Genomic DNA, 15,379 nt, shown 5'->3' on the forward strand with positions numbered 1-15,379 from the left:
AAGCAGGTACTTGAATTAAGCTTAATGTCTGGAAAGAAAGGGACTCGGGGGTAGAGATGTGAACTCCTAGGCCCAGAAGAAAGTCAAGTTACTTAATTCCTCAGTTTTTAGGAACTTATAATAACTGTATTTGCATTTCCCAGTGAAGCACAGGGCAACTTGTGGGTTAAGTCTAGAGGGAATCATTCATATCCATTTCTCATTCTGCCTCACTTATTCAACTTAAATATGAGGGCTAGTTTGGGTTTAAGTGTAGATTTTACACACTTCTGGGGTTTCCCTTCTTCCCTCAAGTTTATTGCCACCAACTTACTGATAAACTGATTTTTTTTTTTTTAAACTTTAGACAAAGCATTCTGTTTTATAGTTAGAGATAATACTGTAAATCTCTAAGGGCTATAAGATTTATATAAATCTGGAAGACTGTAAAAATCTAAGACTATAAATACACCTGTTTATTTAACACATTGAATGGAATTTGGCTAAATTTAACACTTCCTGAATACCTGTTCTGTGCTTGGTACTAATGAGAAAGAGAAAAGATGAAAAGTAAGACTTCTTGCCTTCCCATGACAAGGCCAAGGAGACATGGAAATCAGGCAGTAATTACAGTGGAATGTTACTTACAGGATAACAGAAGTGTCCCTGTATCTTTCTCACCATTAAGTTCCCTGCATTTGTCACGATGCCTGAATCATAACTGAGGCTTATCATTTTTTTAAGTTGATGGATACATGGATGACTAGTTTCTTAAAGATTGTAGAAATGGTATGTGCAAGGTACAATAGGGATTCAGAAAATGGGATGAACAACTTGGCCTTGGAGGGGTTCAGTACAGATAATGAAAGTCTTTATGGGGAGATATTTGAATCAGCTCATGGGAGAGAAATAGGAGTTGTCTAGAGCTTCCAGGATGGTTTTCCAGCCAAAAGAATTCGTGTGGACAAAGGCAAGGAGGTATGAAATGACATGGATGTTCAAGAAGTTGTAAATAATTTTTTTCAAGAATAAAGGGAGTAGAAGATTGCAGGGAGAACCTTCATAAATAAATGACATTTCTGATTCGAGTCAAGGCAGGTGCTGCTGGCTATAAGAGTAAGCGTGCAAAATAAAGAGCAAAGAGACTTGTTTCCACCTCACATTTTTAACTGAGGTTCATCTTATTTACCTTCAAAAGTATTGGCATTTGGAAGCTAATTCAGGAGGTGTATCTTTGTATAGGTGGTATATCTTAGCATAGGAACAATAGAGCCTGATGAACTATACAAATACTGTTCCAATGAGATTCTATAATTGGAAAATATATTAAAAGAAAGATTGTGTATTTTCAGTGTTAGTTTCATTACTGGATGATCATGAAATAGATATACAGTATATCACTTTACAGGGGCTTCTCTGGAGGCTCAGTGGTAAAGAATCCACTTCAATGCAGAAGATGTAGGTTCAGTCCCTGGTGTCAGAAACATCCTCTGGAGAAGGAAATGACAACCCACTCCAGTGTTCTTGCCTAGAGAATCCCATGGACAGAGGAGACTGGTGGGCTACATTCCATGGGGTTGCAAAGAGTAGGACATGACTTAGCAACTAAATAGTAACAACAGTATATCACTTTACAAAGGGATCTGTCATTTAATAAATGGATTTCTGTCTGGTTCCTAGGAGCAGTGATGTCATATAGGATTTAAAGTAGTTGATTTACATGTGGCTTTCTCACCCTGTATCTAAGTCTAGGCACACTTGCACTGGTGAGAGTTTTCCCACCATAGGAACATGACTTGGATTTCTTGTGCTACCCTTTAAATGTTTCATTGCTATGTACTAGAAAGATTCGGTGGGATGGGTACTTTCTTTAATTTAGATGTATAATCTGTTTGCATGCTTTTAACTTTATGGATCATATTTTCCAATTTTAAATGAGGCCACATTAATAAAAGTGAGTTTCTTAAACTTAATTTTAAATATACCTACTATTTTAATTGTACCACTAGGGTCATGCTAGGTGAAATTGATAGAAATGCTGCCCCTCTTCTCTTTCCACTTAAAGTTCAGCTGCTGCTGCTGTTGTTTCCTTTCTTCTACTTTCATTTTACTCATCTTTGGATAAAATAACTCCTTATTTTGCATGTCAAGGTTTAATGTATGTTCTTAACTTGATAGAGACTTTAATTTTGAGGGAAAGGTTCTTGGCCGATTGCATTAGTTTAGCAGTTCTAGAATAAGATGTCTGTGGGGAGGGGCGGCAGGGTCCTGTCATTGATTCTCTCTTTATAACTGTGCCCTTTTAGCTGCAGCCGATTACCTGCAGTGCTTCTGACCCGGCACAGACTGAATCACAAGGAAGAAACTTTACATAAACCATTTATACTAAATGCTTGGTATGCCGGCAACATAAATCAACAACAATATCCATTATAAATTCATCCCTTTATCAGTATTATCTTGATAGAACTGATCCCAATGTGTGGGAATTTGAACTCTGCTTCAATACATCTAGTCCCGTGTAATTAATTATTCAGGGCACAGAGAACCTGGCCCCTGCGATGTAGAGTAATTCTTCCTGGTCAGCGTTAACTCCACTGGCAATAATAAATAGAAAAAGTCTCTAGTGATGCCAGTATTTTAAAGTGATTAATCATCTTTCCCCGCTTCGCCTCCCCCTCAGTTTTCTTTAACTAAGATTTTTCAGCAATAAATCTTTAACAATACAGGTAGGAATTGTTCTGTAATTAAATTTTGCCCTGCTTAATTTCTTACCTTTTATGTACGACAAAAAACAAAAAGTTAACATTTTAAGGAGGTCTGATTGAAATTCAAACCCAGAAAACTCCTTTTATAGAATACTGAGAGATTCTCTATGGAAGATTAAGCTCTTGATTTTGAATATTAGATAGAGCACGTATTCATAAAAATTGTTAATCAACACCAGTTGGAGTGTCAAATATTCTGAAGTTTTGAATTACTTCACTTTCGTGTGTATTGGTTGTCTGTATTAGGAAAAGCCTGACATATACATATGTTCCCAAACGGAGAGAATAATCACTTATTTCTTAACGTGCAGATAATTGATGTGAGCTCTGTAGGGAAGGGAGACTTTCATCCTTTGTGGTATACAAAGTGCAGTTGCGGAAGCGGCAGGTAGATGCCCGACTGAGGATGACCATGTATTTCCAAGTCGTGCCCTGTAGAGCTGACCAGCCATCAGGTCTGTTCCACGTGACAGGGACAGATGTGACATATCTGTTGTGACACTCTTCTCTGCCACCAGTCTGTGGCTTGAGGTGACCCCTGTCCCTCCTCTGATGCTTCCTCCCGCTGCAGGACAACACAACGACGCTCGGATGAACCTCGCCATTGCTCTCACCGCTGCCAGATACGGGGCTGCCACGGCCAATTACATGGAGGTCGTGAGCCTGCTCAAGAGGACAGACCCCCAGACGGGGAAAAAGCGCGTGAGTGGTGCGCGGTGTAAGGATGTGCTCACAGGTATGCAAAGGCTCGGCAGGGCAGACTTCTCAGCATCCTGCTTTGTCTGTACACTGACTGAGTGATAATTCCTCTGTCACTTCTCTTTTATTGACGCCAGATTTCAGAGTCCTCTTACCTATATTCCTTATTGTCAACAACAACTGATTTTGCGTGAAAATTTTCCTTTGTGGAACCTGGCGATTTTTTTCCTCTTTGTGTTAAACATTAATGATGATCATTGATAATAATGTCTGCAAAATTCCCACAGCTATGAATGCATTATATTTTCTTTACAAAAACATGTTATTAAGAAAAGTCAATAAATGTGACAAGTTTCAAAAAGTATCCTTTAGGTGACAGAAGCAGTGTGTTTACTTGCCATTCAAGTCAATCACTTTAACTTTGGTGAGATTTGCTTGCCTGTCCATTTTTGTGGCCTCTTGGGCGAAGTTTCAGAATTACGTCGTTTCCTTCAAAACCACTGCTCACACTTTTGAGTTTTAAGGAAAAAGCGGCTCATTTACTCACTTTCTTCCTATTTGGCACTTTAATGCCGGGCATTTTGCAAACTAGAATGAGAGCTGAAATGAAAAAGCAGCGTGCTTTTTTTCCTGCAGTTTGGACTTGTTGTTGGTTAAATGTACTCACATGCAGGCCTGTTGTGTGGCTTCTCAATGACTCTGGTTGCCTGTATCGCTCAAGTGATATAATATATACTCCACCATAAGTTAATAGATGAATTAATAATCTAAAGCATCAGTGAGCAGAGAAGCAAATGGGGTGTGTGACTGACGCTGCTTTCTTTCACAGGGGAGGAATTTGATGTGAGAGCCAAGTGTGTTATCAACGCCACGGGACCTTTCACAGACACTGTGCGCAAAATGGACGATAAGGACACCACAGCTATCTGCCAGCCGAGTGCTGGCGTCCACATCGTGATGCCTGGTTACTACAGGTACCCGTGTTCCCGCTCATGCATCGTCGCCAGAGAAGGAGGGCTGCAAGAAATTGTTTACATGTATTCTTGTAGCATACCTTTCTTAATAATAGATGGTCTAACTCACTGTTCAAAATGAGAAGAAAACAGCTCTTCCAAAACACAAAACGCAAACCAGTCTTGAGAATTTCTTAGTTTTTATGGCAATACTCCTTTTTATGAGTTAGTGATTTGGAATCTGTTTTTGTACTTTTTTAAGCGTACTCATCATCAGAGGCTAAGTCTTAGTATTTTTGAATTTTAATTTTCATGAAAACCCTAAAATTAATTTTGTAAAAATGTCCATAAAAGACATTTACATGAAAGCACTAAAAAGTCCATTTTATAAAATGCCCGGACTTGCTTATGAAGAATCTGAAAATGAGGCCCAAATATTCTTATGTTTATAATTTTTGAAATATATTTTGAAAAATAATTTATAATTTCTGATTTATCATTTTGACAAAGATAATCAGAGGTAGAGAAATGGGCAGGGATAGAGATGAAATAACAGCTATTAATTGAAAATCCTTTAAGTGGGGTGTTACACATGAAACTGCAATTTTTATGTGCGTTTGAATTTTTAGTATTTTTTGTTTTTAATAAATTTGAGAAGAAAGCTGTATGATCCTAAGAAACTGATAATAATTACCCCTAATGTACATTTCAAAACATCTGGGGAAAAATTCATGTGTCCATGATGAATATGGAACATTTTTATCTGCATATGTGGCAATCTAATAGGCAAACTAGTACGTAATTCTGTGAAATCATGATTTATGTTCAAGGTATTCATTAAGACATCATTTGTAGTTGAGAAATATTAGAAGCCACGTAAGTTTCTAACCTTAGGAGGGTGGATAATTAAATTATGGTGTATCTGCACAAGGGAGTATTATATGGCCATTAAAAATTCTGAATAATTTTACTGTCCTAGGAAAACCTGAGAGATACAGTGTTAATTTAGAGTGGAGGATACAAGATTGTATGTGTAACATGATCAAACGTTATATAAGTATCTAGAAAAAGATGAAGTATTTTAAATACCAATGGTGATTGCCTGTAGGTGATGTGATTATATGTAAAAGGTTATAATTTCTAGGTAACATGATTAAAATGGGAGTTATCGCTTCTATATTCTAATAATTTTCCATACAAGACATATTTTTTAATATTTGATAAAACAGATACACAGATCCATGATATTTCATTTAATATCTGCATTCTTCTAGAATGCTATCCCACGATGTAATATATGATGCTGCCTTATTAGTTTTCCACTAAGTCTTCTTGAAGAGAGTCCAAGATATTGTACCAAGCACACTTCTAATGAGAAAGATATCACACTTCTACCAAGAAGAATATTAACGAAATTTCGTATCCACCAGCTTCCAGGGTTTCTTTGTTGTTTTCTAAATGCCTGCATATGATTGATAGACAGTCATTAGTGTTTTCACTTACGGCTGTAGAGACCATGGTCTCTATCACCAATCTCAATAATAAACACTTATGCAGGGGTGCTTAATAAAGTTTTAACAACTGTTGAGCAGAAGTTTAGTTCAAATGAAAAGGAGAGAAGTAAATATATGTACATGTTGCAAATGTTTCTTGTATATAGAGGTTTTCAAAAATAGCTTCAGACACAATTATATGCATTTATTTTGTGTTGGATGAAAATTTGCAAGGTCAGCTAGTTTGTAAGTTTGGAAGCATTCTTTAGCAGTGCAGATGTAGTACCTGAAGTATAGACACACACACGTCACCATAATCCTCACATTTGCTTCGATCTTACTTGTGCACTGTGTTTCATGTCTTTATTCTTGTCCCGTGATACCAGAGGACGCATTGGTGTTCTGTATTGTTCCCTGTGTTATTTCTGCCACTTCATAATGACGCTGTTTGGGACAAGCCAGTTTATTCTGTAAACCTTAGTTTGCCTGTCGTTAAAATGTGAAGACATTCCACTCTTTCCAGTATACAGACAAACACAGTATGGAATATGATAAGGTGATACCTTGGTAAAGAACTTTCTGGTTTGTTCATCACTTTACCCCTTGTTAACTGTGCAACTTTGGGAAGCTGCTCATTTTCAGCTTCTGGTTCCTTATCTCACAGTAGTTCCTAATTTGTGTACATTTTGACAATGTTCGTTTGTTTATTTTTTCTTTATTTTCTTGACTGCTACATCCATAGCTCCTGGTACTTTATCTAGTACATAATAATGACCAGTAAATACTTTTTGAATGAGTTCTACCAGCTTTTTGTGTTAACTTGCCCAAATTGAGATTGTTCCTTTTTCTAATTAAAATTTTAATCTTATACCTATAAGGGAATTTTAAATATATAGATATTAAAATATAAAACAAACTATGATTTTTCTTTTTACTGCCCAGATAACTCCCGTAGACAAAAATAAACAAAAGTAATCGCTATAGAAAAATAGAAAGATATAGAATGAAAAGTGAAAGTCTCCCTCTTTTCCCCCATGTCCCCAGCTTCAGTTTTTGATAATGCTTCCTTCTGATTTCTTCCGTAAAATTTTATGTTTATACTCGCACAAATGTATATCCTTTTAAACTTTTTTCATGAAGGAACTCATGCTATACATATATTCTGTACTATGCTTTATAATATGCTAACAACAGAGCAGATAGGTGGTTTTTAAGAAATATAAATATATATCACCTGCATGTAATATTTTCAAAACAGAATGTCTTTCTTAATCCTAAAAATTAGGCATTAGTTTCAGACCCATCGGAGAAGGCAATGACAGCCCACTCCAGTACTCTTGCCTAGGAAATCCCATGGACGGAGGAGCCTGGTAGGCTGCAGTCCATGGGGTCTCAAAGAGTCAGACACGACTGAGCGACTTCACTTTCACTTTTCACTTTCATGCATTGGAGAATGCATGAACACTCCAGTGTTCTTGCCTGGAGAATCCCAGGGACAGGAGCCTGGTGGGCTGCCGTCTATGGGGTCACACAGAGTTGGACACAACTGATGTGACTTAGCAGTAGCAGTTCAGACCCATGCCTATAAGTTGTAAAAGTGTTAGTCACAGCTGGGTCTGTTTAAGATGCAGTAAGTGATCTCGTTCTACTTTGGGAGAAATTAATAATCTCCGTTTTTAGCACCTTGAACCACAACCACTAAGCATCCTGTGGGGAACCTTAGAGGAGTGGTCTGGCAGCCCAGTTCCTGTTCAGTCTCTGCTTGCAGATGAGTCCCTTGGTTTGGGATTACAGTCTGGGTTAATTGTTTGGTCCCTCTTTCAGTACTGACTTTGAGCAGCTGTATCGCTGGCATCCGAGGGTTGGTTTTTCTCTCCATATCAAATTGTTCTCTTGGGTGGGTGAGGTCAAGCGATCTCAGACTGAAATAGCTCTCTGGATTTCTCAGTCAGTCTTCACTCAACAGCTGTAACTCAAGGGTTCTACTAGGTCCTCAGAGATGAGTAAGACCTTCTGGTGCTGCCCTTATAAGCCAGCTAATAATAACTTAAGGCCTAGCATTTCAACTAGAACCTGATTAGTTTGACGGTACAGTGACTTCAGGAGCCACTGATTTATTGAGTGTAGGCAGCTAAATGGGGAATGAGGACCAGGTATGCAGTCTACCCTGTTGGGCTATTTTCAGAGTTTCTTTATGGCATTTATTAAGCTTATTATGACCCTAACTAACATTCCACATGTGGAATTATCTTGTGCCATCGTAGCAGCTTTCTCTCTTTCTCTGGATTGCTTTAATTTCAGAAAACTCAACACACAGAAATCATTTACTTTTGAAGGCACTCTTTACATTAAGAACTGAGAAGTTGCTGTGTAGCCCAGGGAGCTCAACCTGGTGCTCTGTGACAACCTAGAGGGTTGGGAGAGAGGTTCAAGGAGGGAACATATGTATACTTATGACTAGTTCACATCGCTGTGTGGTAGAGACCAACACAACACTATAAAGCAATTATCCTCCAATTAAAAATAAATTAAAAAAAAAGCAAATCTGGAATTTTCATCAGAGTTGTGGGTAGATGATCTTACAAAAGTAACTACAATACATCAAGTGACTGAAATACATGAAAATAGTTGTCTCCTCCTTTTAGCCTAAAGATGCTTTTAACTACTGATGAGAGGTCAATTTTTTTTTCCATAATGTGTGTGCATACTGCTGGCTCTAACACTGATTGCTGAGTAGTTAACAATAAATTGATTTCAGTTTAAATAAGGGTACTTCAGGATGGCAATGGTCTGCATGAGAAAAATGTTCATTACATCTAATCCTAGACACATATAAATTAGCAGCAAGCTTCTTCTGTTGATGTCAAGTGAACTATATATATTGAGAAAAGACCTGTGCCTCACCACATTGTATATACCATCCCTATAGTTGACAGCCATTTTCAAACTTTTGTGCGACCTTGCAGAATTAATTCTTCATAAGAAAACAAACTTTTCCCTAAGGGTGAGTTATGAATTAGGTAATTTAGAACTGATGAGAAGTATTTCCAAATGGATTCTTAAATTTTTAATACCGTTCATTAATAGCTTTGTCTTCCCTCTGTGCTTGTTAATTTTATGTTTGACACATATGTCTTCACTTAAGCAGTTGATTCTCTACAGGTTCCAGTTATGTGTGTGTTGGTAACTATCACATTCACCTTTTAAACTACTTTTATTGCACTGAAAGGTTTTAAAAGATTCAGTAGTTGTGCTTTTCCAACAGCATTTCATGTCTCAGTTGCTGAGTATTATAACTTTATGCTGAAGTTGATCAAGTTTATTGAGTTACTTAGATACATCACATAGTATCTGGCCCATAAAATGGTCATATATATATTATACCAACATGTAGTTTGTTCCTTAAATTTTAGAATATGAATTTATCCTTTTGTTTCAATATAGGACTATTTACCGAATTGAAAGTTTGAACTCATGAGCTAATTTCTATCACAAAGTGATGTGTTTAATCAAAGGGCTTATCAACCCAGGATCAAATTAGGTGCTCACAAACCATATTTTAACTAGTTTCTTTTAAGATATTTAGCAAGTTTTATGCCAAATACAAAGGAAAACTTTAGACATACAGAGACTGAAAATACTCGATACTTATAGCTCTCAGTGTATTGTTTGAAAGTAAAATTACTTTAACCCTGAGTGAAGATGAGATCCTCACTGAAGGTTTAAATGATTGACACACTTTGAGGTGATTTTTGCATGTGCTAAATAGAAGAATGATATCCGTTCGTTTCCAAGGCAAACCATTCAATATCACGGTAATCTAAGCCTATGCCCCAACCAGTAGTGCTAAAGAAGCTGAAGTTGGACGGTTCTATGAAGACCTAGAAGATGTCCTTTTCATTATAGGGGACTGGAATGCAAAAGTAGGAAATCAAGAAACACCTGGAGTAACAGGCAAATTTGGCCTTGGAGTACAAAATGAAGCAGGGCAAAGGCTAACAGAGTTTTGCCAAGAGAACATATTGGTCATAGCAAACACCCTCTTCCAACAACACAAGAGAAGACTCTACACATGGACATCACCAGATGGTCAATACTGAAATCAGATTGATTATATTCTTTGCAGCCAAAGATGGAGAAACTCTATACAGTCAGCAAAAACAAGATTGGGAGCTGACTGTGGCTCAGATCATGAACTCCTTATTGCCAAATTCAGACTTAAATTGAAGAAAGTAGGAAAAACCACTAGACTATTCAGATATGACCTAAATCAAATCCCTTATGATTATACAGTGGAAGTGAGAAATAGATTTAAGGGACTAGATCTGATAGACAGAGTGCATGATGAACTATGGACTGAGGTTCCTGACATTGTACAGGAGATAGGGATCAAGACCATCCCCATGCAAAAGAAATGCAAAAAAGCAAAATGGCTGTCTGAGGAGGCCTTACAAATAGCTGTGAAAAAAAGCAAAAAGCAAAGGAGAAAAGGAAAGATATACCCATTTGAATGCAGAGTTCCAAAGAATAGCAAGGAGAGATAAGAAAGCCTTCCTCAGTGATCAGCAAGGAAATAGAGGAAAACAACAGAATGGGAAAGACTAGAGATCTCTTCAAGAAAATTAGAGATACCAAGGGAACATTTCATGCAAAGATGGGTTCGATAAAGGACAGAAATGTTATGGACCTAACAGAAGCAGAAGATATTAAGAAGAGGTGGCAAGAAAACACAGAAGAACTGTACAAAAAAGACCTCCACAACCCAGATTGTCACGATGGTGTGATCACTCACTTAGAGCCAGGCATCCTGGAATGTGAAGTCAAGTGGGCCTTAGGAAGCATCACTATGAACAAAGCTAGTGGAGGTGATGGAATTCCAGTTGAACTATTTCAAATCCTAACAGATGATGCTGTGAAAGTGCTACACTCAATATGCCAGCAAATTTGGAAAACTCAGCAGTGGCCACAGGACTGGAAAAGGTCCATTTTCATTCCAATCCCAAAGAAAGGCAATGCCAAAGAATGTTCAAAGTACCACACAATTGCACTCGTCTCACACACTAGTAAAGTGATGCTTAAAATTCTCCAAGCCAGGCTTCAGCAATATGTGAACTGTGAACTTCCAGATGTTCAAGTTGGTTTTAGAAAAGGCAGAGGAACCAGAGATCAAATTGCCAACATCTGCTGGATCATTGAAAAAGCAAGAGAGTTCCAGAAAACATCTACTTCTGCTTTATTGACTATGCCAAAACCTTTGACTGTGTGAATTACAATAAACTGTGGAAAATTCTGAAAGAAATGGGAATACCAGACCACTTGATCTGCCTCTGGAGAAACCTATATGCAGGTCAGGAGGCAACAGTTAGAACTGGACATGGAATAGCAGACTGGTTCCAAATAGGAAAAGGAGTACATCAAGACTGTATATTGTCACCCTGCTTATTTAACTTTTATGCAGAGTACATCATGAGAAACGCTGAGCTGGAGGAAGCACAAACTGGAATCACGATTGCCAGGAGAAATATCAATAACCTCAGCTATGCAGATGACACCACCCTTATGGCAGAAAGTGAAGAACTAAAGAGCCTCTTGATGAAAATGAAAGAGGAGAGTGAAAAAGTTGGTTTAAAGCTCAACATTCAGAAAACTAAGATCATAGCATCCAATCCCATCACTTCATGGGAAATAGATGGGGAAACAGTGAAAACAGTGTCAGACTTTATTTTTGGGGGCTCCAAAATCACTGCAGATGGTGATTGCAGCCATGAAATGAAAAGGTGCTTACTCCTTGGAAGGACAGTTATGACCAACCTAGATAGCATGTTAAAAAGCAAAGATGTTATTTTGCCAACAAAGGTCCATCTAGTCAAGGCTATGGTTTTTCCAGTGGTCATGTATGGATGTGAGAGTTGGACTGTGAAGAAAGCTGAGGGCCAAAGAATTGATGCTTTTGAACTGTGGTGTTGGAGAAGACTCTTGAGAGTCCCTTGGATTGCAAGGAGATCCAACCAGTCCATCCTAAAGGAGATCAGTCCTGGGTGTTCATTGGAAGGACTGATGGCTTAAGCTGAAACTCCAATACTTTGGCCACCTGATGCAAAGAGTTGACTCATTGCAAAAGATCCTGATTCTGGGAGGGATTGGGGCAGGAGAAGAAGGGAACAACAGAGGATGAGATGGCTGGATGGCATCACTGACTCGATGGACATGAGTTTGAGTAAACTCTGGGAGTTGGTGATGAACAGGGAGGCCTGGCATGCTGCAGTTCATGGGGTTGCAAAGAGTCAGACATGACTGAGTGACTGAACTGAACTGAACTGAAATAGAAGAATTGAAGTCTACTCTCTCTTGTATCTCATGTAGACTACAGATAGTGATTTCTTTCTACAAATAGTGATTTCTGCCATGTCCAATTTCTTATGGACATGGCAGGCATTTCATGGGGCTGACGAGTCTTTGCAAAGAAATATTATTACTCCTTGTAGTTTCAATGAAGAAGATGCATTAATTAAACTGACTATAGATTTCTTTTTCATAAAAAAGTCATTTTTGGTTTGCTTTTAAACAGCATTCAGACTCTCATCCTTACACATTTGAATCTTGAGTTTCTTGTTGTTTTAATTTTAAGAGAAAGATAGCTATGAATAGTTGACTGTATGCCCTTTAAAATGTGTGAGCATAACAGGAATTTTTGGAGTTTATTGAAACCAAATAGAATTATATTTCCTGCCTAAGAAATATTATTAATAGAAGCTGAAAATATATTTACAGAAAATAACTTTAACATTGGTTCCTTATGAGAATTCAGGCAAATTTAGCTATCTGAAGATCTGTAATGTTCAACTCTTTGAAAATGACACTTTAAAATGAGTTTCCTCCTGCCGTTTTAACAACATCTCCTAAATTTTAGAATGGTTAATGAATACATTAAAACAATAGTTACTAATGATTCAATAACACAACTGGGCAGGTTTTGTCAGTGTTTATTTTCTGTTGCCTCTTCTTGCAAGTGTGTTTTCCAATTTGGTTTTAGAATATTAAGTAGTTATTAGAAAAATTCTTAATATTTTTTAAGATTTTGGTCTAGCAGAAGAGGCGTCCTTAAAACTTAATTTAGTAGTATAGTACACTGGCATCTTCTGCCTATTTAAAGATTTTCATTGCTAAAATATTTCTCTCCTTTTTGATCTTATCCCAGTACACTCTTATCCAGGTGGTAGTAGAAAACTGAGCCCTTTTCTCATGGATGCATTTCTTGAGATTTCAGTAAAATTGAATTAAAGTAAGAAATCTCATATTGGGTGAAGTGTTATAAGCTTATTCAGGCACAAAAGAGTAAAGAACTTTTTGATTACGTTTTAGTTTCTAGAAAGTCAGACCCTTCACTTTTCTCACAGACTTCTCAGACCTTATACTGAAAGATGTACCAAATGTCAAATGTCCCAGGAAAATACTTTCCATGGGCTTGAGAAAAGGTTGAAGAACTATTCTTAAGTGACCATCATGAAAGAAATTATAGGCATTTATCCTGCTGACATTTATCTGATGTGAATGGTGCAAGGGATCTAAAAACCCAAACAATCGGAATTGAAGTCCTCGTACTTAACTCACCTTGCATTGCTGGTTTTGCTGTGGGACATTATTATAATCACACTTGCTTCATTCCTTTTGTAATACCATTTTGTTTTTCTTTTAGGAATTTCTAGGTTAGCGGCAGTCAAAGTAACAGTTCGTGTGTTCCTAGTTTGCTTATATGAGAATTAGTGAATAAAATGTTTTAGAATGCAGATTAAGATCAAACTCTGGCTGACTTCAGAAATATGTGATCCTTTCTTTTCACCCCAGCCCAGAGAGCATGGGACTTCTTGACCCAGCAACCAGTGATGGGAGAGTTATTTTCTTCTTGCCCTGGCAAAAGATGACTATAGCTGGCACTACCGACACTCCAACTGATGTTACACACCATCCCATTCCTTCTGAAGAAGACATCAACTTCATTTTGAATGAAGTGCGTAACTACTTGAGTTGTGATGTTGAAGGTAACATGCATTCCTTTAAGTTTACTCTCCCTCTTTTCTATCTCCCAAACCATCCCAGCTTTCACTGGGTAACTGCCATGCACCCCCACTGACTCATCTTCACACCTAGCTGGCTCTGACTCTTACGTACTGACCACTTTTTCTGGAAGCCTTAAGAAGGCCGAGGCATAACACAATAGGAGGAAGTTGCCTTTTCTCCCCCTCCAGTTTCTATATCCACATGAAACGCATGCCATCCTCTTCTGGTCATTTCTGATAGCAAGATTGGAGTGCCAGTCCGGCAGAGCTCTAAACACCCATGCTTTTCTAGGAGAGTATGAAATGTTTGCATCACTCATTTCTAGAGCTTGTGAAGGTATGATTTACAAATCTAGGAAACCCGTAGGAAAGAATTAGTTAGAGAAATGAGAGGATAGAGGAATATATTCTAAGAAATTTAGTGAGCTGTTACTATGTGGAACCTGGAATATTAACTAAGGATTTAGCTAATAAGTATGCTGTTTGAATTGAAAGAGATAAAGTTCACTTCTTTCCAGTGCTAACCTGAACATGCCTTCTTTTAACTTGGATGTCATAGTATTTTCTCCAGTGGATATATATGGTATAATGCATTTTTTTTAATCCATGGTAGTTTCAAAAGTTTCCCAGCATTATTTCCTATCTCACTTAATAACCTCACCATCCATCTAGTCACCCAGGCTGGAATGGCATCCTTATCTTTGCTGATCCTTCTCTTTCTACATCCAGTCCAATTCCCATCTCTGCTTACTCTGAAGTATCTTGTAAATCTCCTCTCACTTCCATTGCCCTGGTTCAAACCTGTGGCATTTTTCACTTAAACAGTTGCATTGACCCCCTAACTAGCTTTCGTGTATCAGGTCTGTGTCCTCACCTGGTCTGGTCCTTCCATCAGAACTCTCTAAAACACAATTCTGATCATCACTTCCCTGCACAAAAATATCCCCTTGGTGTCTCATCATTAAACTTTAGCAAAGTTATTGAACTGTCTCGTACGGAATCTAAGGCTTTTCATGACTTGTCTTGGCAGGTTTGGATTCAACTATTCCACCTCTGTGCATTCACTTATTTAATTATATTGCATGACTTATTATTTCCAAATCAGGTCATGCACTTCTAAATCTCCATGCCTTGTTTATGTAGGTCGAAGTCTTTTTCTCGGATAGTCTGTCCCCCAAGTTCTCATTTTGGCAAAATATTATTTATACTTCAGAAGCCACCTATCTTGTGTAGTCCCTTAGATCACTGAGCTAGTATATCACAACAGTGTATAATAGGTAATAATGTAAGATATAGTCTCACTTGGAGCTCCTTAAGGGTAAGGATTCTTTATTCAGTTTCAAAGCTTGTTATATATATGCTGGTATACCACTTATGATTATTTTAAATCAAAACAAATTAGATGCTTTCAAGGTTTTTGATGCTAGTAG

At 37.7% G+C, this 15,379-nt stretch overlaps 1 protein-coding gene across 4 annotated transcripts in view; it reads left to right on the forward strand.

The window, feature by feature from the left end:
* Window positions 1-15,379, forward strand: part of GPD2 (glycerol-3-phosphate dehydrogenase 2) — a 230,765-nt gene that overhangs the window by 192,539 nt on the left and 22,847 nt on the right. For all 4 annotated transcript variants that reach the window (XM_065931560.1, XM_065931563.1, XM_065931559.1 and 1 more), the window contains 3 exons: window positions 3,319-3,483; window positions 4,276-4,420; window positions 13,738-13,931. In XM_065931560.1, the coding sequence (XP_065787632.1) occupies window positions 3,319-3,483; window positions 4,276-4,420; window positions 13,738-13,931 (504 nt within the window). The remainder of the gene's footprint in view (window positions 1-3,318; window positions 3,484-4,275; window positions 4,421-13,737; window positions 13,932-15,379) is intronic.

The sequence above is a fragment of the Muntiacus reevesi genome, chromosome 3 (assembly GCF_963930625.1).
Source record: "Muntiacus reevesi chromosome 3, mMunRee1.1, whole genome shotgun sequence".
Classification (NCBI taxonomy): domain Eukaryota; kingdom Metazoa; phylum Chordata; class Mammalia; order Artiodactyla; family Cervidae; genus Muntiacus; species Muntiacus reevesi.